The sequence below is a fragment of the Vidua macroura genome, chromosome 9 (genome assembly GCF_024509145.1).
Source record: "Vidua macroura isolate BioBank_ID:100142 chromosome 9, ASM2450914v1, whole genome shotgun sequence".
NCBI lineage: Eukaryota > Metazoa > Chordata > Aves > Passeriformes > Viduidae > Vidua > Vidua macroura.
In genome coordinates, this window is record NC_071579.1 from 21,085,241 (window position 1) to 21,112,859 (window position 27,619).

Genomic DNA, 27,619 nt, shown 5'->3' on the forward strand with positions numbered 1-27,619 from the left:
AAATGATTCTTTCAAGATTTAAATCTGCTACAGAATTCTTCCATAAATTTGATAACAGAGTTGGAATACTTTCTGATAGCTGTTATTTTTTTTAAGCAAAGAAAATACCAAAGGCTAAAAATATAATTTTATTACAGAGAATATGACCTGTGAAAGCTACGTCTGAATCATCATAGCAGGATTTATTGTAAAACCAACAATTCAAAATAGAAAGACCTCATCATGAGAAACTCTACGATCTCAAGGAAGAGGCAGAGTAAACACATGTGGTGCTATGTTGCTAAAATCTGAAATTTAAGAAAACAAAGCATCATCTGATATGTGTTTTATACCCTGAATTAACACATCATGTGTGCTCACAGCTGAGAAATCAGCTTTGTAACACAAAATAGATGTATGCATGTGTTCACCTCTCTGTTTCACCTCTCTACTCTCTGCTTTACAGACATGTGATCCTGAAGTAGATTTGAGACATTTATCTTTTGTAAACTACATGTCACTAGGAGGTCTGTCCCTATCACATAGTCTTTCATTTCACTGAAAATGTAAACATTGATTCATAACTGCACATTACATGGCTCTACACTTATACAGGGTTACAGGTTTTCACAACTTCTTTACCCTGAACCTAAATATCAGTGGATCTTTCCTGATTTTAAGGTTTAAATCCCTATCCTTTATAGAAAAGTTTTCCTTCTGAGCACTCTCTACTGTTTTCAAGTCCAATAGTTCAGGTAACAGTTTCTGTACTTGTATTTGATTTGAGAGAAAAGACTTGGCAACCAAGCGAAGTTTGCTCAGTGGTCTAATCCAGACAGAGTCTGTTTGGATGGATGTGCAGCACAAAGCTGTCACTCCTCTTCACAGGGGTACTCCATTCTCCTCTAGGTCAGAAAGCATCACATCTCTGTTGTCCACAGCAAAGACCAGGTTGAATTCCAGCGCTGCTTATTTCAAAGCTGAGACTTTGAAGCCCCAGGCTTTACAGCACAGCCCTGTGGAGCCTGCCAGACACCTTAGTCATCAGATTTAAACGTCACTGCCTTTTCTCAACTCTTCACATCTCAAAACCAAGTGCAACCTACTGCTATTTTTGTACAGCCACCTTCTAGAGACAATGGAATGGTCTGTTCAACCCCATTCAGAGTGACAGCACATTAACTCATGGGGATGCAGAGCAGATTCAAGATGCAATGTCATATTTAGAGAAGAAAGAAGTACAAGGTTAACTTTCAGGCTTCCACATCTAGAAATCAGTACCTTCAGTACCCTTCCTATGCCAGAGGCCTCCATAAGCAGGTTAGGTCGAAAGGTCTTCTCACCAGACTGACAGAGGAGTCTCAAAAGTAAGTGAATTTCTTCCTTTGGTCTCAGTTCTTCCACACCTGCGAGTCAGTGGGTACTTAAAAGCAGGATATTTATACCAGTGCATTACCAAGAGTATCCCAGTATCCACTTTTTCCAAGGCAATTCACTGCCCCCTTCTTGGCTTTCCCACCATGCACTTCTTCAAAGAGAGATATTACCACACATAGTGATGAAAAGGGACAATAATAACCAGCAACTGTTGCTCAGCTCCTGAAACTTGTTGTGTTTCTAAAATGTGTTTTTTTCCAAATCAGCTTCTTAACTTGTTACATGAAACCCAAACGAGCAAACATTTTAGTATTCTGGCATAAAAACTACTTTGCTGGACACAGCATAAGAGCATGGGACCATCCAAGATGATCTTGTCAAACTAAGATTTCTGGGAAGCTTTTTCTTTAGCCAGTACATCATACCATAGAGATGTTGACATTTCAAAGCAAGAAAGACAGCCTGACAAAAGGAACCCACACATTCATTTGCTCTTCCATTAAAAGAAACATATGCTGTCCAGCAGTTGATAATTCCGCTTACACGTATGAAGACAGTATCAGAAAAATCTGATACCTTCTCATCCCCCTGAATTATCAAAGACAGAACCAGCTATACAGCTGGTGATCGTCAGTGAAATGAACATCAGAAAATGCAGACATACCTGTGTGTTTTGGGCTCACACTTAGACTCTGTATTCAGAATAGAGCATGTTTGACACAGACAAACTCTGTAAGAACAGCCTAATAATCTCAGCCTTCCCTTCAATTTCAGGGCAGAACTATTTTACAGAACACTGCAGACTCCAGTGACACTGCTCAGGAATGTGACTGGCTTCTGCAAACCCAGCTGCACACAGATACAGTTTAAGAACTTAAATTACTAAGACATATGCTTAACTTCAAGCAATAAGACTTAAAGAATATCTTAAGTGCTCCACTGACTGGGGCCTACTTGTATTCCACTTGTCCTCAACAATGGGAAAGAATGAGATAAGAATCCTTATAAAGTTGTACTTCAGAAGAGTTCCTCTGAATCTTTAGTTTACTAAATAAGACCAATTATCAAACTTAAACTAAAAAACAAAATTAATAACACCGTAAGGTTGCCAAATGCATTAGTAACAACATATTAATACTTTAATCATAATGCAAGTAATTATTAGAGCAACCTGACCATCGGCAATCACCTAAGTTATGTACATTCTATATTACTCAAGCCTTGCTTTATTTTCCCTTACTCTGTTTTACCACAGATAATCAATACATTGACTACATGGCAACTTTAACTACATCTGTTTGAGCAGCTGCTAATTAGTGCCAGGCCATGTGGAGCATGCATACATTTACCTTTAAATACTTGCAGCTTTTCTCCATGTAGAACAAGGGCAGCTTTAAATAGCAGGAGAGAATAAAGCCTGGTGTGATCGACATGTGCTCCTGAATCAGTTACACCACAGCACTTTGCTACAAAACTGGATTATTAGGTAAGGTGGCACATGTGCACAATCCAGATAGCTTACAGAGAATTAGAGACAGTAGTTTATTTAAAAAACACCCTTTAGTTTGAACTATCAAAAGGGAAATCAAACACATCTCAAACCCAGTTACTTTTTCTAAGAGTTTTAGCAATTAACTGCACAAATATATTCATGAGAGAAAAATGACATATAAATAATAAATTTTACTCCCTCCATTGTTATTGTTCACTTTTGCTATAACTTTCTACAAAAATAAATTTACTCCCACACCCACATATAGTTTCAACTTTGAAACATTTGAAGCTGAAACAGAAGTTTGAGAAAATTGTAAGACATTAAAAGGCCATTAGGAATGAAATGCTTACACAAGGTATTTGAGCCTTCCAGTTACAGGATAAACAATTAAAAACCACACCCTAAACTAAATGCTTGGCAAATAAATGTGCAGAGCTGTAGTGATGGGGCATGGCTAGTGCTAGGTAACAAATCCTGTTAACAGCAATTCCTGAAGACTGTGCCGTGTGGATATACCACAATCTTTTATGCCACCTCAATGGGTCAGAGTCTTCCACCTAAGGGGCAGAAAGATTTAAACATAATAGACACATTCATTAAGAAAAGTTCTTAGCTTTTGGGTATGTGCACATGCACACGATGTTTTAATTTCATTTTAAGTCCTTGAAAATAAATTGCAGACAGAAGCATATCTATTTTAGTTCTAATTACTGAATTAATAAAACTATAGTGCAGAGATCTGTATTTGCTGATTTTATGATTCTGTCAATGTTCCATTTTGATATTGCCCTGCAAAGCAATTGGAAAGCTCAAAGTATTATTTCTGCACTTCCAAGACTAAGCTACCAAGCCAAGAGAGTAGATTATGTCGGAAAATTTCTTTCCAAAATTCTGAACTATCACTGCCTTTATCTCCCCAGCCTGTTCTGGCTCACCTTTCTTTATTTTGCCCAAAAACATTTCAGACAAGCCTCTCTTAGAAGTAGACTGCAATGCAAGAAGAGATTGTTTTCAGAGAAGTTCTAAAAGAGGAATTGGCCCTATGGACCAAAACGTGTTCCTGATCATCAGTTTATATAACCTCACACTGCCAGTACTCCAGCCAGAAAAATAAACACTTATCCCACTCTATAGTTTGCAAAGAATCTGCAAACTCTAACTTGTTAAGAATGTATCACAAAAACATGAGAGAGGAGAAATTAAAAAAAACAACTTCCTGCATTTGGAGGCCTTTTTCCACATTTATATAACTTTTCAAAATGCAGGCAAGCAGTTATTAATTCAAGCTCAGACACGTGGGGAAAATGATTACTTTTCTTTACTCAAAAAGAAGGTAAATATGTACTTTTAAAATAGTTTTTTAAAAATTGAGGAAGAGACAATTGCAGCTGCCCACATATTGTAAAGAACAAGCAGAATTAGTTGAGATGCATTTTGTGTTAGGAGGCCTGAGCAGGGATGCACAGGAACAGCTAACTGAACAAAGTCTGGGAAATAAAATCATTTTGGTGGATTGTGGCTCCATTATAAGCAGCTTTTAGAGCTAAAAGGAGGACCAGCTTGTATTTCATTTGAAGAGAAGTTCCCAAGGGAGAGAGACCTCTTAAGAGAGGAATAATCTGTTCAGAAAAATGAGCAGAGGTGATTTTTATAAACAACAGTTAAGTCCATGTCAGACAAGCAAGTTTTAAATGGACAAGGCAAGACAAAACATGGCAGGAGTCAAGAAGTGAGAGAGACAAGGGCTTAGACAGGAGTTTTGGTGTGGACAGAAAGAAGACAGGGCTTGGGGATGCCATTTAAGGGAAAGCAATGAGGTGTATAAATAGCCTGCACTGCTGGATCTAATGGCAAAGCTGTTGGGCAAACAGCAACAAGAGTCCTCAAAAACCAGAAAAAGATTCTTTCTCATCTTATTGGAAATGCTTTGGAAAAACCTCCAAGCTAAGTGACCATAGTAAGTGACCTTCACTTCTCCATTGTTGGGTCAGCGAAGAGTAAAATAGAAATTCTTGAGCCACTGTTGAAAAGATTTCAGCTTCTAGGAAAAATACACTGCATGTTAGCAAATAGCAGCAAAAAGATACATACTATAAATACCAACATTTTCCAGCAGCAGTAACTTCACTACATGTCTATGCAAAGCTACTTTGCATTTTTAGTAGAGTACTGCCAAAACTAAAAGCATCACTGAGAAAGCCAAGCATTACAGTATTTTTACAGACAAAACATTTGCAAAAATATTTTTGCTTCAGTATTAGATTGAACTTCTAACTACCAGTCTTACTCTGTTCAAGCATTGTACATAGGTGCTTTGTGATAAGGAATTTTATGGACAGCCATTTAGAAAGGAAGTGTTATTAATACTGGACAAAATGTCTTTAAAAGGAAGATTTAAATATTACTGAATAGGGAAGACATACAATCCAATTCAATCATGTGCACTTTGAGTATCTCTTGGGTGTCAGAAATAAGGAGTTGCAGCATTAAGTTGCAATATGAGAGACCTCATGTCTTAGCAGTTATTGAACTTCAACAAACTGCAATAGCTAAAAATTATGTTCAAAATATGCATTATTTTTTTTAAAAATAGGATTGGAATAACTTCTCTGAGCTTTTCCTCAGAATTAAAAATATTCTTTTCTTTCCTTTTCCCTCATTTACTGGGATGAATACATTTTCACACTTAGAGAAAAAGTTGTTTTCTTTTGTTTTGATTTCAATCCTGTTTGAGCCACTAGAAGAATGTTTAGGCCTTCTCCAAGAAACTAAGAAATTATTTAATGTAAACTTATCTTGAAGGAACAAAGCAAGCAAAAGTTTTCAAGCTAACATAAAAAGTTACAGGACTCTTTAAGTTATTTTATAGTATGTAATACTAGAGCTCACCTAAGTGAAGTACTACAAACTGCTCCTCATTGGAGACTAGGAATTATAACTAGAAACATTTGTTGTATATAGGCAAATAAAATACATTCAAACTAAAATTTTTCCAATAACATTCAGAGACAGGAAGAAATGCAGGCTGTAGATATTAATCCATGGATAGGAAGACATTACAGAAGTCTGTGTTAATAAATTATATAAAAATGAGGTTTCAACAGTTTCAGTGATTATAGAAAAATTTTTGTTTAAGAGCTGCTGAAGAAAAGGTTTCTAATATGTAAATCAGTTCTCCAAACAGTTTTGAGACTAGGTTAAAGGCTGTGTTTATTCTCTCCAAAATGCCAGACATATCTTTGAGTGTGAGAAGAAAATTAAAAAAAGAAACAGACAAACCTTTCAACAAAATCATCCAACAGCACAGACCTTTGTGAGAGATTTTACTGTGGTAGCTCAAACACTTAATTTGTTTTAAACTGTGTAACAGATACACAATAAAAAGTATTATAAAAATTAAAATGTATTAACACTAAAACATTTTAATATTGTCAAAAAGTTTAAGGGCCAGTGTACCCAAGTCACCATCAGTTTGAATGCCTGCATTCCTTTTTACAGTAGAAATTAAAATAATAATATGAAGTATTAGGAATTTAGCACTGACAAGGAACCCTACAATTTGAGAATTTTCCCCTCTGACCCGAAATTCTGCTTCTAAGTAAAGCTATTGTTTCTCTCCCAACTCTTTGCATTCCTCCCAAGTTAACTCGACTAACATTTCAGTCTGCTAGGAAAGATCTAAATAGGAAAAAAACATACGGAGAGCTTTCTTCAAGGCCAGACAACTGAAAGTACTGGAAGCTTTTAACCCTCTACACACCTGTTCATTCATCACTCAGAAATAACAGGTTGAATATTTCATTTCACAGGTTTGTGCCAACTGCCTCCTTTCTGATGGAGTGCAGCCTCATGCCGGCTCAGGAAAGCCTGTTTGTAGGCTTTCCATGCTGGTTTGCAGTACTAAGAGGCACAGCATAAAAACAACCACAGTTTAGCCCTACATATTTCTTTTATTTTCATGTCCAGAAGTACTTTTTCTACAGAAATACTATCTTAGCTTACTGATTTATATGATAATACTGAAAGTCCAGTGGAGAATGCAACAACAGTGAACACAATGGCATTCCATTATTTCATCTATTTAAAATGCAAGTCTTTTCCAGGGTGGTACTAATAATTTATAACTCAACAACAGCTTGCCAAGTTGAAAATTATTATTTACAATTATTTTATTATTATTACTCTTAACAATATTCTACTCATAGGGAGAAAATATATTTATTTATACCTCCGTCTTCTGCACTGCTGAAAGCTGAATATTTAGAAATATCAGAAGTAGCTGTCCTAGCAGGCAGAAGAGAGGCACTTCAGACACAGCACATGAAGGAACACAGTGGCTGCAGTGCTAAGCTCTTGTACTCCAACAGGCCCCCAGGTAACTCCTTCCTGACTCTCCCATGTGACACGTTACCACAACCTCCTCCAGAAGGCTGCTGCTTGGCAAATTGTTTATCATGCACAACCAACCTAAAATAGTAAGTGGGATCACAAAGTGAAAAGCAAGTCTGTGGTATGATTTATCAATGGCAGCGCTAAGATCTAAATTTGATTTGGTAGAGGGAAATGCTGGGAAGAGTAACATTTAAAGATTTTGGGAAGGAGCAGCAGCTGTGAACAGTAGATAAATAGCAGGAGAGAGGTTTCAGGAGCTCCAGAAGTTTGATAGAAGAATTTATAGAGAAAGCCAAAATTGAGAAATTGCTAAAAATTTTTACCTCTGTAAGTTTCCTTCTGAACAAATTTGGAATTCCTTTTAAATCAAATTATAAACACCTTCCATTCTTATAAGTAAGAACAAGAAGTGCCTGTCAGGCATTTATGTAGCACTTGATAGCTTCTGGCCAATTGTCAGAGCCTCAACCCCAGCTGTGGCTGATCACAAGCACTTCAGGTAGAGGAAACGGAATAAAAATCCACAAACCATATCTATCTTTCCTATGTATAAGAGGAAAAAAAAAAAAAAACAGAGCTAAATGTTTTCTGATTATTGTTGCTGGTGAACAGTTGAAACCCTGAAGCACAAGAGCTGGTTATAAGCATTGTTAACGAGCTGTAAGTGTCATCACAGAATGGTTTGGGTTGGAAGTGACATTAAAGACCATCTAGTTCCAACCCCAGCCAACACCAGATCAGGGGCTTAAAGCCCTGTCCAGCCTGACCTTGAGCACTTCCATGGATGGGGCAGTTATGAATTTATTAAGGACAAAGGTTTTATCTTATTCATCCAAGGCTCACAGAAGAAGGAAAAATAGTAGCAAGGGGGAATACTTAAATGCCAGAAAGACCACACTGACCATTTAACCCCAGGTTTGTATCTTCCTCTCAAAGAATGAAAACATCCTTTAAAACAGCACTAAAAAAAAAAAAAATCTTGTCTCTGAAGTGTGTTAAGGATAGCTTACTTCAGAACTTCACTTGCTTCACTTGAACAACTAGAAATTTGATCTAGTTGACAACAAAGTCTACAAATCCCCCAACAACACATACCTTTTCCATGTGTAAGCAGCTATTCAGAACCTATTCAGCTATTCAGTCAGTCACCTCTCAGTATTTTCTTCAATAAGAAGCTGACATGCCCAAAATGAACCACAGATTACCTTGTTTTTCTAAAACATGGAAAATTTTTATGGCTTCTTTTGAGCTGTCTACAATCTCCAATCTTCTGAAATATGATCAAGAGAACTGGACACAGTACTCTAAAAGCACACCAACCCAAGACTGCATCTCTGCCTCTATGCTGCTCCTGTCCTTTGCACACAGACAAAGGTTAGAAAAGTTTTTTTTTTTCTGCAGCAATGTGCCAAGAGCTTACACTGATTATGATGTGTAACTTTACTTAAGTGTTTCTTCATGATTTTTCTTTTAAAATCTCTCACTTATATGTACAATCCATATCTGCCAAGATTGAATGTACTTTGTTATTATTTAAAGAGATAATTCAGATCTTTATTACTAACCTTTGCTTTTTGTTTATTTAATACTTTAAAAGCCCTAAATTATAAATTTTATCAACTTCCAACTCTACAAATGATTTTATAATCAATTATATAGTTGATAAAATTACAGCATTTGACCAAATATCTTCCCTAAAAAGTAAATCTTTCCCTTTACAGTGGGCAGAAATAGAAATAAATGTTCACGTCAATGAGCTAAATATTATCACCTAATTTATGCTATAAAATTCACCAAACTGCAGATCTCTCAAAAACCTACAGTCCACAAAAACTTACCTGCTTTGAAACTGTATCAACTGGCACTAATTAAACACTGTATTATTTTGTCTGTGGTAACAGAACTGCAAATTAGTCACTGTTTCACAGGCAGGACATGCTGGAGATTGTTTCAAATGATTGGGAAATGGCCCATTTATCTTGAAATCTTAACAAACAAACAAAGAAACAACCCCCATTCTCATTTTCCAAGATTAGTGAACAGTAAATAGTAGATTAGGATGCTTTCTTTAGCTAATTTCTTTAAGAAGTTTTAGGTATAAATAATTCAGAAAAACATCTCAGCTACCTCTTTTGCTACAAATTATAGTCATTCCTACATAGCACAGGACCCTCCATTTCTGTTTCTGTTCAAAACCATAGTTTGTATTTTGCAGGAGAGTATTTTTCTTATTCTTAGTAGTGCAAAGATGGTTATATTATCTTTATTTCTTTTGACCCCTGGGACTTCATAATTTTCTTGGACTGGCTTATTCTTGTGACTCGTGAACCCTTCAAGGCATCGCAAGCGCTTCAAAGGAGATTGTCCTTCTGATTTTTTATTAAAACATTCTGAAAAAGTGAAGCATCCTTTAATATACTTGCTGTTCAAGTCAAAAATTCAAGAAAGATAATAATAAAAAGCTCCAAATCCTGAACACAGAAAACAGTATTCACTAAACCAGTTCATTGCTTTTTTCTTCACTCATCTGGGCCAGCACAGATTAAATTTAAATAATAAATTAACTCAGAGATCACAAGTTATTTCTATAAAGAACATTTGAAAGGAATCAAATCCTCAGAATATTCTTGGTAAACAAGAATTTAGTTATCACATCTGAAAAATGAAATATTAATTGTAAATACTCCCAGGGTAATCAAGCAAAACAATAACTAAACACATTGAGCATTCACATGAAGTCCTTTGAGTACCATTTTATTAATTTGGCCTGAAGACAGAAATCATAAATAAACTTCTAATTATAATGGATATACAATGCAACTCAACTGATGGCTTCAGATACCAAAATGAAACATTCAAATGCTTTTTCGCTTTAAGGTTACATTTTCAGGTGTATGCAGATGAGTCAGAAAGCCAGCTCTGACCTAAATCTAATTTCCCCCTTGTCAAGGCTGTGTTTGGTCCATGCAGGACGAGGAGGGCCAAGAGGGGACGGCACAGCACTGCCACCTCGTGCCAGGCAGCGCGGCTCCTGCCAGACTGATCCCAGAACGTGCTCTGCCTTTAAACTCTGTACTTATTTGAGAGCAGATGCTTCATCTTGAATTATGAAAGGGTACAAGAGCATCCATCTTTAATATCCAGTTTTTCAATAAAACTATCTGTAGCTAATCAGCATGTCAGGCAGCAACTACTCATTATATTTGCTGTTGTAGCACCTTAGTCACTCAGAACTCTGATAAATTTCACTCACCAGAGATAAGACCTCTGCTAGTGAATATCTGCTTCAGATTAAGTCTTTCTAGTTTAATTTCCAGTTTTGGTAAAAGAATTATGACAAAAGCATATAAAGTTTCATAGTTCAGAAGATGCACAAAACCTCTGAACACCCATGCTATAAAAAGGGTCATATATTCTTGCTGTATAAATGTTTAAATAGTGACAAGTTACAAAGAAAACAATTTCCTTTCAATCCATTGTTATCTAAAATAGAACCACTTCATCAAACACAACATAATAATATAAAGAACATGATATTTTTTGTTGTTGTTGATTTACTGATAAATATAATTTTGCTCAGTGGATATTTCAGTCCTCCCCTCAAGAGCCATAATTACAAGCAAAAAAGATGTAAAGTAGCAGTACTCACCAATATCATTAGCTAGAGCAGCAGGATCAGAGACCCCAAGGGTGGCTTCAAACTCTTCCTGAAGACGATAAGCTCTTTGAAGAAGAGATTCAAGCTTATGAATGAATTCAGCACTAATGATATCCTGCAAGAAGACAGACATTAGCTTTTCTATTTGCTTTCAGCCTGTAAGAGTCCTTTGTAAAATCCAAGGATATTAAGCCTTCACAGAACAAACCGTGCCACATTAATTTCCTACAAACCACACAGGGACACTGTCAGATGAAAACTTCAACATCCACAGTAGATACACTTTTCAGAACACACACATTTTATTTAGAGTAATAAAAAATAAAATCTAAATTTAAAAATAATTTAAAATGAACTGTGATGTTTTCTGCACTAGAAATAATGAAAGTAACACATATCTATTTCAAAATATTGCTAGCATTTAGTTTATAAGAAAGGAGGAAAACAAAGTTTAAGCACGTTGTTTGTGAATATGCAGAAATTGATTATTTTTCCCTGACATATTTATCTCTGGCAAGCAGATGCCCTCTCACATAATCATAAAAGAAAGAGAGGACCCAAGGGATTACGTGCAGGGAAGTTGTCTGCTTGATAGCTTGATAATACTGTCCAGAAGCAAACACTGGTGCATTAGCAATTGCCAAAAGATAATGTTAGCTCCCTTCCCATGCCCTCCTCCAAATAACCAACCAAAAAAGTCAGAAGGAATGAACTCAGATCTCCTTTAAATACAATACCACTAAATTGGAAATTGAATCAATTGTCATTTGGTAACTGAATTTGCAAAGACTCAGGTAATAACACAGAACAAATTGTCAGGGCAGCGTGAGTAGGTTACAGACGGGATGTACTCACTTCTACACTTTCTTCTGCAATTGCATCTCCTGCTCCCAGCTTAATGGAACCACAGATTGCTTCATCTTCAACTTGCCTGTTACGAAAAGTTAGCGCCTGCTCCCAGCGCCTCAGTGCTTCTTCAAACAGCTCCATCCCTAGGGCAAAGCAGGAACAGCTTCAGCTACATTCACGTTTTAGAGACATGGGAAAATATGTATTTAAAATAAACTTAATTATCACAGAGATGTAAGTTGAAACAACATCATTTCCCAGCCTATACCAGTATACACCCAATATATATTTATTTTTTTGTAAAGAAACGTAATCATTTTCCCCATGTGTCAGCTCTTGATTTTAAGGATTACTACTGCAAATAGTGAAAGAAAAAGTATTCTAGAAAACTAACTTTAGATCAAGTATGATTTCATTATTTTATGGAAATGTACTCAGACACTTGCCTACAGGACACTGAGAAAGAACACAGTAATATTTTGTGTCACTTTACCATAAAGCCAAGAAATAATTTACATTCACTGTAAGCAGGTGTTGAATATTCTTATTATGACTTACCCATCAAATACAAATTTTCAGGTGTAGTCACTGGAATATTGACAAGCTTGAGGTCATCTTCATCTGCTTTATCCCAGGAATTAGAATTGGCACAAGCACAACTGTGACAAGAGGTGGCACTCTGAACCTTGAAAAATGAAGCGTTGTTACAGAGAGCATCCTTAAAACCACGTTCCTGCCAGAGTACATTACATCCAAGCCATCTGCCTAGAAACTGGTTTTACTCTGTGGTAAGGATACAGTGGTTTCTCAGCACCTCTAGCTGCCTGTGCAGTTCATTCAAGAAACTTCTTAGCTCAGTGAAGCCTTTAGATGCATATTCAATGCAAGTTAGCAGACATTCAAGAGCCTTAAAAGATTTTTACTTACCGAGGTCAGGCTTTGAACTGAACCAGAGTATTTACTGAAAAGTCCTCCATTTGCATAGATACAGGACTGAGATCCTTTTTCCTTGGCAGAGCTCAGAGAAAGAGTCAAGTTTTGTCGACTACTGGAACAACTAGAACCTAAGAGATACATTTATTTCAAAGCTCTTGCAAACTCAAAATATAGCTTCTTGTGCAAATCTATCAAGAATTGCATTTACTTTTTTCAATAAAATCCAGTTTAGAAGCAAACAACAATTATTCTTTTATTTACAGTTCTACTTGAGAAACTACACATCAGAATTCAATGGCTGTAACAATAACTATGCATTTTAGCTCAATTATTCGCCTATTCTATAAAAAACCAAATCTGAATTTCTCCATATTGAGATACACATGCAAGAATGGCAAAACCCATTGTTAATACACTATTGATAAAGAGTTTTAATCCTGGTTCATGATTAAAACTTCACCTTTGACAACAAGCCCAGCTTCATTATAAGATACTGTAATTTTGTTTCTAATTTGACAAATTCAAAATTTAAAAGTTGGGGTTGTTCAGCCCAGAGAAGGCTCCAGGGAGACCTTACTGCAGCCTTTCAGTCCTTGAAGGGGGCCTGTAAGAAAGATGGGAACAGACTTTTCAGCGGGGTCTGCTAAAATAGCATAAGGGATTATGGTTTTAAAACTAAAAGAGGGCTGATTTATATTAGATAACAAGGAAGAAAGTTTTTACATTGAGGGTGCTAAAACACTGGAATGGATTGCCCAGAGAAGTCATGGATGCCCCATCCCTGGAAACATTCAAGGCCAGGATGGATGGGGCTATGATCAACCTGGACTAACTGAAGATATCCCTGCAGGGGTAGGACTGGATGAACTTTAAAGGTCCCTTCCAACCCAAACTACTCCATGATCAAAGGAAAATAGTTTGGTTTACTACAGTTATGCACATCCATCCCCTCACACAACTTTTTTTCGTCTCCAAGAAAACAACAAAAAAAGCCCCAGTTTGGGGTTCCATGACTTACCTTTTTCTGAAGCAGCTGCTTTGGTACACTCTAATACGAGATGAGCTGGTTCCCATGGTGGCACTTTCTTGTTTTTCTTTCCACGTCTTCTTTTAAAGTGATGGGCCAGAAAAATCACAGATATTGCACTCACTGCTGTTACTGTGAAAAGTTTCTTTAACCCCGGGGAAAGCTTTATCTGAAAATAAGTGTGATTTAATTGCAGATATATATACTGAGAGACAGTGCTGCACCAAGAACTATAAAGTATATTGCAAATTCACAGACTATGGGGATCTAAGCAAATGACTTTCAAACAAAGATTCAGGGTTTTTTTATTTCTTCTTAATGCCAGGATAATGCAGGGCTTAAATTAAATCTCTAATAGCAAAAAATACTGAGAAGGAACTCGTCTTTCCCAACTATACTACTTCTTGCACTGTGAAAGAGTGCAAGATCGTAATCCCAACATTCGTGTGGTGTTTCAATTTGGTAGAACATGTACTTAAATATATTTCTCTATATTAAGTGTTGAAAAAGAAGTTTACATTTTATTTTGGATTTAGATTAGTCATAGGTCTATAGGTGTTTAAATTAGTAAATAAGAGCCACATACACAAGCAACTTGTATCAAAAGCTATTAACAAAAATTTGTAACACGCAAAGTAACAAGATACACAAAGAAGAAAAGTGCCATTTAACTGGAAACCACAGCTCACATTCACAAAAACTTTTGGAAAGTTATGCTGCCTGAGGAACAGAATGCTGTGAGAAAACCAGATCCACAGTCCTTGGGCCTCATATGGTGTTTGTGTAACACAATTCCTCATAGCAGAGAGCACACAGAGCACCACTGCACTCTGGCACTCCTGGTTGCAGTGCAGTTGCTAAAGACCATCACCACCGTGCAATCTGAAGAAACATTGAAAGCTTCTCTCTGCACTGAGTTTACAGTCAACAAGTCAAGTACCTCTGGCTTCAGAACCCTGCCCTTCCTGGTACCATGCCTTGACTGAGTTCTACAACTACCACTGTACACCATGAGGAAAACGAAATGCCTGGAACAGAGCACCAACACAAAACTTACCAAATTTACAAAAGACTACTGTATTTCACAGAAAAGAGTTCATAACCAAACACCTGAGATTAAAATCTCTAAGATCACAAAATTAAATGTTAAAACATTGCCGTTCCAAAGAACTGCAAAAGGATTTTTCTGAATTTGTGTGTGCCTACAAACATGATCATAAATTAACACTGAAATGAAAACCTCTAAAAAGAGGAAAGTTAATAGTTGCACATAAGGGAGTTGTATGTGGTATTTAAAAAGGACATGAGTATGCTGCAACATGAAAAAGAAAATAGTGATCTTGCAGTGGGAGTTTTGAAGTATTTAATATATAGAAAAATATGTGGAAATCAGCATATGCAGCTAAGACAGAATATCTCATCCTGGTTTTATATGCAGTAAAAGAAAAGTACTTACAGAGTACTGTGAAATATTTACATAGCTTATAAGTGTCTAATTCAATTTTAAAAAATACTGTCATTTTAAAGACCTAGCTTGAAAAGCAGAACTCAATACTATTATTCAAAATTTAATGACAGTTATGTCTAGCTTGTAAATAAAATATATCTATGAGAAAAAAAAAACCATTTGAGAATTTTGACATCTTGAGAATCACTGCACTGTTACAAAATGGAGATATACAGACGCTGCAGGTAAAGCAGATGTATGATGACATACCAAGCATTTATTAGCAGAAAAAAAAGAGACACACTTATTTTAGTGCACTGTTATAAACAAACTAAACCCCAATGTATTCTGTACAAATTTAATTCACAGTCACACGAGCACATACAACACCGCAATAAACTTTTAAATGTATAACAAAAGTAACAAATATTTATATAATATATTTATTACCTGGTTAAGGGAATAATACCAGGAAAGGGGAAGATTAAACACCCGTAAAGCTACTGTCTTCAGAGAAAATCGTGTCTCAGTAACAGCTTCTTCTGACATGGCTCCTTCTCTCCCATACCTCATTAAGCAAAACTATCTTGAAAACAATCACAGATGGTCTCCGGAATACTCTGTCAAAAGAAGGATACATACTATGAGGATGTAAAGGGTACCTAAGCATGGAAGGATGCATCCTTCTTAAAGGGTGCATAATTATGCAACAGAAGCCCAGGACGTTTTTCTTCTACAAGCTCGAATCTCTTCAATCACAGGTACATGACTTGTTTGATTGATGTTTTTGAGTAGATGCAAGACTTAATGTGGAGACAGCAAATTTGCTGGTTCAGCTTAGGCCCCGTTTGTCCGACTGCTGTGTGCAGATGTGCAGCTGTACAAGAACCAGGACTAAGGAGGGCTCGGTCTGCTTTGATCAGCCGGCCGCTCCCGTGCTATAGCCTCTAAGTCACGCACGGCAACAACCCTGCCTCTGAAACCACCACTGCTGGAAGAACGCATGACAGCTGAAAGAATTAAAAGATTTGTGAGCAGCCAGAAAAAGTTTATCTCATTCAGCGCTTCGTTTATTTTGCAGACACATCACGAGAAACAACCACTATAGCCTGACGTAATCTCCCCGAGGCAGGCGCACCTCTCTCACTCCCTCATGCTGAACACAAGGCGAAGCCTCCGAACCGCGACTCCGGGACCGCAACCGGGGCACTGTGGGAGGTGATGGAGGCCCTGGGGCAGAAGCCACCCCCGCCCAGCCCGGCCGAGCCCTCTCCAGCCCGGGCAGCCCCAGCATCGCCAGCGGGCAGCACCGGGGGCAGCGGGCAAACCGGGTGCCCCGCGCGCCCCTCAGCCCCCTCCCCGCAGCCGCCCGGGTCAAAGCGGGCGCGCCGCTCCCCGGCCCGGGCCGGGTCGCTACAGCCGCCGCACTCAGTTACCTACCTGCCCGCCGTGCACCGGGGCGCGGGCAGCTCCCTCTGCTCCGGCCCCGGCGCTGCCCGGAGACCGGCGGGATCCGCTTCCGGCAGAGGGAGAAGCGGCCGCTGTCGGCCGGGAGGAGCCGCTACCACGTGAGGGAGACCAGCGGCGTCGGGACTCCGCGCCCGCCATCTTTGCTCCGGGCAGCTCCGCTGCGGGAGGCTGGGCGGGGTGCGCGCCTGGAGCTGCCATCTTTGTGCGGGGCAGCGCTCACACGAGAGGCTGAGGCTCTCGGCGCAGCCATCTTTGTGCGGGGCAGCGCTCACATGAGCGGCTGAGGCGCTCGGCGCAGCCATCTTTGTGCGGGGCAGCGCTCACATGAGCGGCTGAGGCTCTCGGCGCAGCCATCTTTGTGCGGGGCAGCGCTCACATGAGCGGCTGAGGCTCTCGGCGCAGCCATCTTTGTGCGGGGCGCGTCCCGCGGCGGCGTCGCGGCAGCCGCGCCCGCCCGGCCGCGCGTGTGCGGGGCGGCACCGGCGGAGCCGCGGCCCGGGCGCGCCCAGCTCCACCACGGCAGCCCCGCTGCAGCGCCGCTGTCCCCGCAGGCAAGGGCGAGACGCGGGGCTAATCGTAGCCCGGCTGAGCTCCGGGATCCGCGCGCGGCGCATCCTCCCGGCTGCTCCGGTAAGAGAGGAAGGGCCCGCTTGGGCAGCGGCGGAGGGTTCGGTCTGGCGGGGGCTGGGAGCGCGGCGGGCCGTGTGTCTGGCTGGTCCCACAGCCCAAGGCGTGTTGGTGCGGCGATGGCGGCCGCCTCGGGAGCCGTCCCGGCGGGTGGGGCGCCGCGGTCCCGCAGCGCTGGGCGGGGGCCGGAGGTCGGCGGTGCCCGGCCCGGGGCAGCGGGGCCGTGTGGGGCGGGACCGCCCTCCCGCCGGCTGGAAGCGGCCGCAGGGCTCCGCGGGTCCCTGCTGAAGCTGCAGCTGTGCGGCAGCGGTACCGTGGATACCGCGCAGTCCCCAGACCCAGTCATTTCCCGATAAACGGCCCTGTTGTGTTCGCTCCCCGACTTACCCATGCGGATGGATCATCGGGTATGCTGGGTGGAACAGCCTGGGGGAAAAGTCCGGGGTATCACCTATGGAAAATCACTGTAGGCTTCGCCTGCGCTTAGGCAAAGCCCGAGTTAGGAAAATCCTCTTAGAAATATAGAGGTTAGCTAATGGGTTTCATAGTTAGGATTTAGCGTGGTGGAAGAAAGAAATCTGTATGCCCTGAAAGCCAATATAAAATGAAAACTGTTTAACCTTGTAAGAGGATATACCCTTAACTCCAGAATATTTTTTAATGTATTTTCTCTGTGGGAACAGTACTTAAGGGCAGAAAAAAGATTGTAATGGAAGTGACTTATCAATTTGTGTCTTGCTTGAGTGGGTAGCTCTTGGTGCCTGAGGAGAAAGACCAGGTACCTTTGACCAGGTTACTGAGTACATTTTTGTCATTTAGTGGGGAAAATACTAGGTTTCATGCTAAATAGATATAAAGTAAGCCCTCTACCAGAGCTGGGATTGGTGGTGTCATTTTTTTCAAGAAATGGGATGTCCTTGTTTATTGTGGATAGACTAAAAAAAGATAAAAATACAGAGGGATGGGAGATAAAATTCAAAACTACCTATTGATTAATGGAATATAAAGGAACCTAGGTCAAGAAATAGCAAAGATGAATCTTAATTTGACACACTAAAAAGACTAATTTTAAGTTTGGCAAAAATGTCATTCATGTACAAAAGTAATTGAAGGAATTTCTGTAAAGTTTAATTAAAACAACACAGATTTTTAGAAAAGTGATTAAAAATATGTATCTTAACAATCTGAATATGCCTAAGGCTATCACTTCAGTGGGCTTTTATAGCTTTGAGTGAATGCTGGTAGGTTTTTTAGGAAGTGTGAAGAATACTAATATTGTAAGTAATTACTGAACTTCAGACCTCCTTAGTATTCTAAGTAATTAAGTGTTCAGGTACAAAGTTGCACCCTGTGTCACTCTTGCTTTGTTGCTATAAGATATAAATAAATGTTAAATGAAATTGTTCCAGTGTATCACTGGTAAAATAACTGTGAGTGCAACCAAGAAGCCTGAATTTACAGATTACTGGTTTGAGATTCTGTTATTCAGAGCTGTACTGACAAAATAATAAAAGCCTGTAATGAAGACACAATTGCTGCTTCATGTAATTGATGTCTTCAGAATAATCCTTTTATTCTTAAAATCTTCCATCAGCATTCCCTTACTGAACTCTGTAAAACGATCTGTTAAAATGGCTCCATATTTAGAATATCAGTGGAATACATAAAACATACAATTGTTTATTTCAATATCTGTTGAAATGTTAACTACTATAACTAGGCAGATGAAATGATTAATGCAAAAATTTTTGAAAGAATTCAAATTCTGTTTTGTTTCTTTAGGAAACAGTGGGTTCCTTACATGACCCAAAGGTAATTTTTGAGATCAGTTGAATTCCATAGTGTTTGATGGAGTTTTCTGTGGATGTGATAGGCTTTCCATGGTAGGCACCACACAAGTCTGTGATGCTGTGGAATTCTACTGAATAATAAACAGGTTGCTGGTCATGATGCTTTGAATCATGGTCCACATTTCTCTGATGGCTCTGATGGTTTTCTTCAGGAGTGAAAAGACAAGTCAGGAACACAAAAAAGCCTTCCAAGACTGGACTTAAAGAGAATTTTTTCTTTGAAGTGTGAGTCTGTGCATGCTCAAAGCAAAATTGTGTTGATAAGTCCTATTTCGGAACATTAATTAGTTCACTTCATGGAATCCTCTCCCACATCTGTGGGAAGCATTTGATGAAAACCTTATTGCATGAGTGTTATCATGAGCAGTTGTTGTGGAAACAGGTTGAGAGAGCTGGGGTTCTTCAGCCAGGAGAAAAGAAGAGAGGGGAGACCTTACACAATAGAATTGGAGCAGGACTTTTCACAAGGACCTGTAGTGATAGGACAAGGGGAACGGCTTTGAGCTCAGAGGGCAGGTTTAGGTTAGATATTAGGAAGAAATTCTTTACTGTGAGGGTGGTGAGGCACTGGAACAGGTTGTTCAGAGAAATTGTGGATGCCCCATGCCTGGAATTGTCCAAGGCCAGCCTGGATGGTGCCCTGAGCAACCTGATCTCGTGAGTGGCATCCCTGCCCGTGGTAGAGGGTTTGGAACCAGATTATCTCTAAGGTTTCTTCCAACCCAAACCATTCTATGATTGCGTGATCTCACTGGAATCATGAAATGGAGATATGCTCCAGCTTCAGAACAGGAGTATAACATGGAAAGTAAGAGAAGCTACAAATCCTGTTGGATTATTTGGTTGGTGTTTTTTTTTAAGTACTGAAAATGCAGAAAAACAATTTTTGGATGACGCCAACGCAATGCAGAAGCTGGTGTAAAAGCAGATGTGATAATGAGCTGCAGGGGAAGAAAAGCAATCTCTTCACACAGAGTAGGAAGTGGTGAAATGGAGAAGGGTCACTGAGCAAGGGAGGGGTTACCATGGGCTTGCTAGCACTTAGGGAGGTGAAGGATGAGTCATGGTTTTGAATGAATTTTGCAGTTTTAGACTTTAACATAAAATTTTACAAAATGTGTTTCTGCAGCTATGTGTATTAAGCTACCAAGGTTATGGCAGTTGAGTGAGTTATCACAATGCTGCAAGATAGAAGGAAGTGTGTAAAAAAAAATTGTTAACAAAAGGTGAAAGAAAGGCCACTCAGCTTTGTTCATATAATGACGTGTGAAGAATCTGTAATGTGAACTACAATTCCACAAGAGATGCTCTCCATGTGGACAGGAATGGGGACCACATCCACAGGGACGTGAGTTTGAACAGCTTTGGCCTTTCTGATGATTATTAGAAGAAGAGAGATGCAGATTGCACCAAGAAACAGAAACTGGCATGAGCAGAACTCCTGGGTTTGGGTTTGTTCAGGACTGCAGGTTTGGATTTGTGCAGTTCCATGTATGAAAAATTAAATACAAATCTGGCAGCATGAGGTAAAGTCTCCATTCATTGCTTGTATTACTTGGAATAATGCATTCAGAAAGCTTCTGCCATTAAAAAAAAAATAAGCCTAAAGCTTTACTAATCCATTATATCAGTCTTTTTAAAGCATTTGTATTAAATCATCTCGCTGCATTTAATGTTCTCAGGGCTTTATTTGAAACTCACTTGTCCTTTTTAAAAATTTTAACAGACCTTGCAAACTGTGGAAGATGTAACATGCATTCATGTTGCCATTTCTGTTCTGAAAGGGAACCTTACAGTTCAAAGAGGAATTGCTAATATGATGAAAGTTGAGGAAGTTTGGCTTGAAAAACTGTTGCCTTATTTGAAGTGCCTTTCAGTAACAGTGCATATAGATTAGTCAGTCACTGAACTGAGGAAGTACTTCTCCAGCTGGAGCTTATGTTTTAGAATAATGAATTTTAAATGTCATGCCACTGGTCCTGGAAGGGAATTCAGATCTTATCTAGAAAAAAAAGTCCTAAATTATTAATTTACTATAGTATTTTCAATCTTGTGAGATAAGTTCTGAAATATCTTATTGAACAACTGTTTACATGATATTAGAAAAGACTGAAACATATATACTCATACTTATTAGTCTATATATACAATTATATATATAATAATTTTGTTATTATATATGAGAAATATTTTATCTATAAAATGTATTTAAGTGTATATATGCATGTATATACCTACATGCATGTAATAGGACATGAAGTATCACATGTTATTCCATTACAAATAATATGTAATATTATATACAAATAATACTTCAATAATATTACTTGTGTAACAATATTTATAGTAATAAAACAGACTATTTACAGACATACACACACATATATAGAAAAATGACCAAAGGGAGCTGAAATGGCTCTTGATTCAAAAGGATCTTATTGCAAGGCAATGGAAGGAAAAAGTCAGTCAGACATAATAAGCTGAAAGTTTATCAGGGAGTGTGTCTGAGATGCCCATTAGGCAAGGTTTATTTTCCCCCACTCTGTCAAAACTGTAGGGTGCTTAATATTGAAATGAGTGATTGGTCCTGTAAGTGGAAAAGCTAAAGCTGCCAAAGCACACAGGCCAAGTGGAAAGAGGTGTTGATAACAGTGCCAAAGGCTGCAAACAGATCAAGGAGGGCACATCACTGAGTTGAAGTTTAGTTGCAAGTCTTGCTAAAGGAGCACTACAGTGGACAGATATTGGACAGAATAATTGAGCAAAAAGTTAATTTTTTTCTTGGCCTCTAGAGAGATTGAGTCATCAATAGTAATTAAGTGACAAAACTGTAACAAAGTTATTGGATAGTCCCTGTCTGAATGAGTCAGTTGGAGTATTTATATAAAAAGAACATTACAAAATTTTTTTTTTATTTTCCTTCTGTTACTTTCTATGCAACTATTGAAATAATAATGACAAAGTGTTTGTGTGTAGCATTCTTTATTTCTGATAAGTTTCTGTGTCTGCATCACAGACCTTGGATGGGCAAAGAGAACAAGATAAAAGTGTTGCTAAGTGTTTAGTGCTACACGTGAGTCACAAGTTTCAGTCTCCTTTTGATATATAATATGTCTGAATCTAGAATGTGTCTTTGTAAATAAATAAAACCAAGATAAAGTTTCTCTATCCTGTGATAAACAAGTCTTGTGTTCCTGCAGTTTAGCCTTCACGGCTTCAGCAGTGTTGCAAAGATCCTTATCCAGAACATACAGGCAAAGCCACTGTCAGTTCTAGGTAGGCTTGAAAACTAATGTTTATATCATTTAGGTGCCATGGCAGAGTCCAGAAAGTGAAATAATTGACCCAAATCACCTCTGCTCCATTCAGAATTCTTTTAGTTTATGACCTAGAAGTCATTGGATTTCATTTTAGAAGTCAGCAATAGTTTTGTGCTATTGGAGTCTCTTTATAAAGTTGTTTATACTACCTTAGTCTAAAGAGGCACGTTGTTTTAAAAGTTATGTATGTGTTGCATATTATATATTGAGTATTGCTGTCTATTCTAAGGAGTTGAGTTTTACTCATTCTTACTTCTATTCACAGGTGATTCCCTGGCATTGAAAATTCCAGTTACAGGATCTCAGAAAATACTAGCTTCAGCGATGTCGTCACCCAGCAGCAATTGCCCACACCTGGAATCAGTTGGTGAGATAACAAAGGAGGAATTGATACAGAAATCTCATGTGAGTTGTAGCAATTCACTTTCTTCCTATCACTGTTACCTGGTCAGGTTTTGAAGTCCACATTTTAGTGTATTATCAGTTATAAGGTAAATTTAAGTGTCAGGCATGGGTAAAAGCTCCTCTACTGGAATGGTAGGGTTTAAATAAAGTATGAGAAGAATTGTGGGCTTGATGAAGCTGAAAATCTATTTTTCAGCACTTAAAGAGCACCTTTGCCACAAGTGATGTTTTATTGGAATAATTAGTTAGAAGAGTTAGCAGAGCACCAAGCTGAACTTCATTTTCATTGCCATTGAAGCATTTAGTTATTTGGACTGTCGATGTAGTATAGCACAACTGACTTCAAGTAGAAACTGTAACAAAGAAATTTATACTTGAATTTACTTGTGTAACAGTTCTCTTTTTGATAGAGAAGCCACAGTTTGAGAAACCTCCCCTCCCTGAACTCTTGGTTTCAAGCTATTATTAATAAATTGAACAAAGAAGGATCTTGTAGCTCATTTAAGTAGCTGGGAGGTGATGAAAAGTGAAAACTTTTCTGTCCGTGGTGCTTAATTTCCATAACAGTTAATTTGCTGCTGAGAAGTACAGCATTTTCCTACTGTTGCATCTTCTTTCTGTAAACCTTTGCAGGTGGTGTCTGCAAGAAGGAATATGACATTTATTAAAAGCTCTATTGCTGTAATTTCTTTTTATGTTAAATTTATAGGAAAGGCCAATTATGAGGATTATTACAATTATGTGGTATGGTACATATTTATGCCTTATTTAGAAAAGCAATTTTTGGTTTAAGATGAAAACTCAAAGATAAATCTAAGATTTTTAGTTGAAAAATATGCTGATCTTGAGATTATGGGAAGCAAAAATTAGGTTGGTTATCAACATATCAATTTTAAAGTTAACTTTAAAGTCTTAAAGGTACTAATCTGATACTAAGCTTTTCAGTATTTTTTCTCGTTTTGTCCTGAAGTTGTGGTTTACTGATGAAAGTAAGTGTAATAAAACGTGCCTTTGTGTTGAACTTTAATAGGGCACTTGTCAGGACTGTAAAGTCAGAGGACCCAACCTTTGGGCGTGCTTAGAGGTAAGTTGTTCTGTTGTTCCACAGTAGAGTCACTTTCTAGTAAAGATTAAGTTGGTAGTATTTTTTTTAAGAAACAACTGTAATGAAGTTCTTGATTTAGTTTGCTTAACTTATCATTTAAAAGCAAAATTTCTTCTGCAGTTCTTTATTTTTTAATTTATTTACCTTCTATCGGGTACATACTTCTTGTAATTTAAGAATAATATACTTAAAATGAGATTTTTTTTTTTATAAGAAGGAAGATAGCATATTAGTGTTTTTACTTGAGTTAGGTTACTTTTTAGCTGTTAAGTTTTGAAGGTTTTTTTAATCTTTTCCCTGGGTCTGTAGATCTAAAAAATAATATATTATTCCTGAATTAATAAATTACTTTTTGTGAGCCTTTCTTAGCATTTGTAGTCATAACATCTAATAGATGTTATGACATTTTACATAATAGACATTTTAATAGACAATTAATAGACAAAATTTTTTTATTATTATTTATATATAATAAAACTTTAATATATATTATATAATAATATAGAATAATTTTATATAATAATTTATATATAATAAATTTTTAATATATATATTATATAATAATATATAATAATGTTATAATTATTTTACATAATAGACATTTTAATAGACAATATTAGACAAAATAGACATTTTACATAATACATAGTCTGACTTTTATTCTTAAGCAAAACAAAGAAAAAACACCTTGTTTTGAAACTTGCAGAAGCTTGTATGTTCTCCTTACTTTGTACAAATTTCATACAGTCTTTACCCTGGGTATAGCTCTGTCATAAATATACTTTTGCCTGAATCTTGTTGCTGTTTACAAAAAACTGTAACTTTCACTGTATTTAAAGAAAATACAAATATGTTGCTGACTGATCTATGATCCCAACTAGAAAGCACATAGTTAACTTAGTTTTTAAAATGTCTTGTGAGTTCTTTGGACTTTTTACAGCTGTTTACAGAGATTGAAATTTTGCCCTGTAGGCTTGACTTCATTTAATGGCAGTTTTTCTTTAAGTACTGTCAGAAGGATCTCTAGGCTAATGCCCCCGTTTAAGTGTATGTATGAGCATTTTTAAAAATCCCCTTCATTTGTGTCCTTTTAGGTGGACAGTGGTAACTATTAAGAGATCGGATTATTTTGCTCCTTCTGTCAATAACAGAGATGAAGGATGAAAGAAACAGTATTTAATGTCTTTTGTTAGATGGCCTGAAGTTTTAATTATATATTAAAAAAAACTCTTGGGAGTGGGGAAGAGGTGTTCAGGGATGCATCAGCCTGGCAGGTGGGAAAATGCTGTTTTTTATTTTTCACTAGAGCTCCTAGACTGTTACTGAAAAACTAAATTTTATACCAACATTTTCATAGGAGAGTCTTGTAGTTGCAGTAGGACACTTAATGTCATACTGTGATGTTTCTCCTCTTGGATGAATTGGCATCTTGTCTTCACCTTTTTCATTAGAAAAACCTGGTGAGATCCCAGCATGCAAACAATCTATAACTTACCAAATATCTGTGATCATTTAATATAGAAAATTGGCCATGTTCAGCTACTTTTTGATTGTATAAATTAACATGCTTAGAGAGTTACAGAGATAACCTGCTGTACCCTCCTGTGATTGGCCTGACTCATGCAAATGAGGAATTAGCAAAAATTGCTTGAAGATCAGCAGCTGCAAGATTCCACACTCAACTCAGCCAAATATATTTTGCAATGAGCATGATTATAATTGGCAATTATTTTGCATGTTATAGCTAGAACATGGTGAGTTCTTAGCCATATAGTGCTGGAAACTTATGTAAAGATGAAGAAGCTAATTAGTTGTGAAGTAATGCTCTGATGAGTAGGCACTGCAGATAGGGGCATGCAAGGATTTTTGTTTAAACACGTCTGAGGCTGTTGCCATTCAGTATTTCACCACTCAGACACTGGATTAACTTTGTATTTTCTGTAACAATCTTTACCAAATAAGGAATTGTAAAAATACATGTTGTCAGTAATATCAATAAATGTATGGAAATTGCCCAAAAATTATATTATATTATATTGCCCATCATTGCGAGAAGTTGAGTTAAATCTTGCAGCATTCTTTTTTGCTTTAGGTGGTATTTATTTTACTGCTTACTGTGCATGTATCTTGGTTTGGAAGGACTCTGCAAGTTTGAAATTGGTGTGGATTTTAAAGGGACTGGCAGTATATTCCTATTCTGTAAACCTGTTTGAGACCTCTTTTTAATCCTGTATTTTTCTGTGTATCTTGCCCAACAGAACAGGTGTACATATGTTGGCTGTGGTGAATCCCATGTTGATCACAGTACCACCCATTCCCAGGTATTTGTATTTGCTGGTAACACAGTTCCTTGAAACAATGGAGTTAAAGAACTTTTATTTCAATGAAGTCAATAACCTATGTTAGCTAACTGTGTGGAGGTTTGATTAGCTGTAATTGTTTTTCATGTTATAGAAGCAGATCTTGCTAATTTAGGAGTATGTGAGTTTACAAGTGTTGTGCAGCTGCATAATTATGCAATTCTTCTAAAGAAGATGGTGCAAATTTAAAAAACCAGTAAGTACTCATGATTTTCAAGATGCACAGATGAAAGACTTACTGAGTACCTCAGCCTATCTGTAGTACTTCACTACTTCAGTCTAAATTTCTGGGACTGTGACTGCCTGATAGGTAGGAGGAGGACAGTTGCATCAATGGACAGCTGAAGAGGTGCAAGATAGGGAGTATGAATTACCAGAGAGAGATGCTCTGTTTCTGCAATATGCTCCTCGTTTCAGATGAAGAAACTGTAGGCTGAGCTGAGCATATGCTTTCCTGCTATGTCCTGATCTTGGATCCAGCTTGGTGGGAGCAGTGGAGTGTGTGCACTCTGTTCCCCAGCATGCCAAGTTCTGCCAGGGCTGGGCAGCTTCTCTGCATAGGTTTGGGTCTTAGAGTCACTGTGTGTTCTGGGCACATGTGTGTGCAAAATTGACAAAATAAAGTATTCTGGGTACAGAGAGGTGGCACTATTATAAGCATGTCATTTCTGGCTTGCTGATTTTGAGACTAATGAAATTCTTGCCATTAATTTACAGTTTGTCAGTAAATGCATCTAAACTTCCACGCAGAACAATTTTTGATCCCTAAAATTACTGAAAAAGCCTGGTGAATATTAAAATGAAAGAATAATTTACACAAGGGTTTTACAAGAAGTATGTTGTGTTATGACTGCATTTTACAAACACTCCTGATAGTTGTTTTTTTTTGTTTTGAATCAGGACCTTGAGAAGAGAGAGTATTAATACAAATCAATAGTGCATTTAGTGCATTAATATAAATCTATATAAATACTTTCACTTTTTTTTTATCAGCTGTTAAAGCTGAATCACAGTTCTAAAGCCTTTACAAAAGGCTCAGAAATTAGGTGTTTCTAGAGTAGTTGGGGACTAGATGGTCCCTGAATTTCTTGCCTACAGTTTTATACCTCTTGGCTTCTTACAGTAGTTTATTCCTGCTTTGCATGCTGCCTTAGCAGTGTTACGTACTTTGGGAAGGAGAAAGCAGGCAAACTGTTCATTCTCTGTCAGTGACATCCTTATCTTGATTTTCTTATTACTTATTTTTGAGGATAGTAAGCAATTTTATGGATTCTTCTTTAATAAAAATATCAATAAACTTATTAAAATGAGAGAAGTGAGGT

At 37.9% G+C, this 27,619-nt stretch overlaps 2 protein-coding genes across 9 annotated transcripts in view; one reads left to right on the top strand and one right to left on the bottom strand.

Annotated features, from left to right (window-relative positions):
* Positions 1–16,688, bottom strand: part of MIGA1 (mitoguardin 1) — a 33,095-nt gene extending 16,407 nt beyond the window's left edge. For 4 of the 5 annotated variants that reach the window (XM_053984837.1, XM_053984839.1, XM_053984838.1 and 1 more), the window contains exons 1-6: positions 15,611–16,187; positions 13,705–13,882; positions 12,678–12,814; positions 12,309–12,435; positions 11,757–11,893; positions 10,893–11,016 (exon numbers count right to left, since the gene is read on the bottom strand). In XM_053984837.1, coding sequence (XP_053840812.1) covers positions 10,893–11,016; positions 11,757–11,893; positions 12,309–12,435; positions 12,678–12,814; positions 13,705–13,882; positions 15,611–15,733 — 826 coding nt within the window. In that variant the 5' untranslated portion in view covers positions 15,734–16,187. Of the gene's footprint in view, positions 1–10,892; positions 11,017–11,756; positions 11,894–12,308; positions 12,436–12,677; positions 12,815–13,704; positions 13,883–15,610; positions 16,188–16,600 lie in introns of those variants that run through there. The other variant, XM_053984836.1, reaches the window with a different exon arrangement.
* Positions 16,689–17,123: 435 nt separating this feature from the next.
* The window catches only part of USP33 (ubiquitin specific peptidase 33), a 37,976-nt gene continuing 27,480 nt past the window's right edge, over positions 17,124–27,619 (top strand). For 2 of the 4 annotated variants that reach the window (XM_053985013.1, XM_053985016.1), the window contains exons 1-4: positions 17,125–17,260; positions 22,693–22,832; positions 23,863–23,916; positions 26,196–26,258. In XM_053985013.1, coding sequence (XP_053840988.1) covers positions 22,752–22,832; positions 23,863–23,916; positions 26,196–26,258 — 198 coding nt within the window. In that variant the 5' untranslated portion in view covers positions 17,125–17,260; positions 22,693–22,751. Of the gene's footprint in view, positions 17,261–17,655; positions 17,665–22,692; positions 22,833–23,862; positions 23,917–26,195; positions 26,259–27,619 lie in introns of those variants that run through there. The other 2 variants (XM_053985015.1, XM_053985014.1) reach the window with 2 other exon arrangements.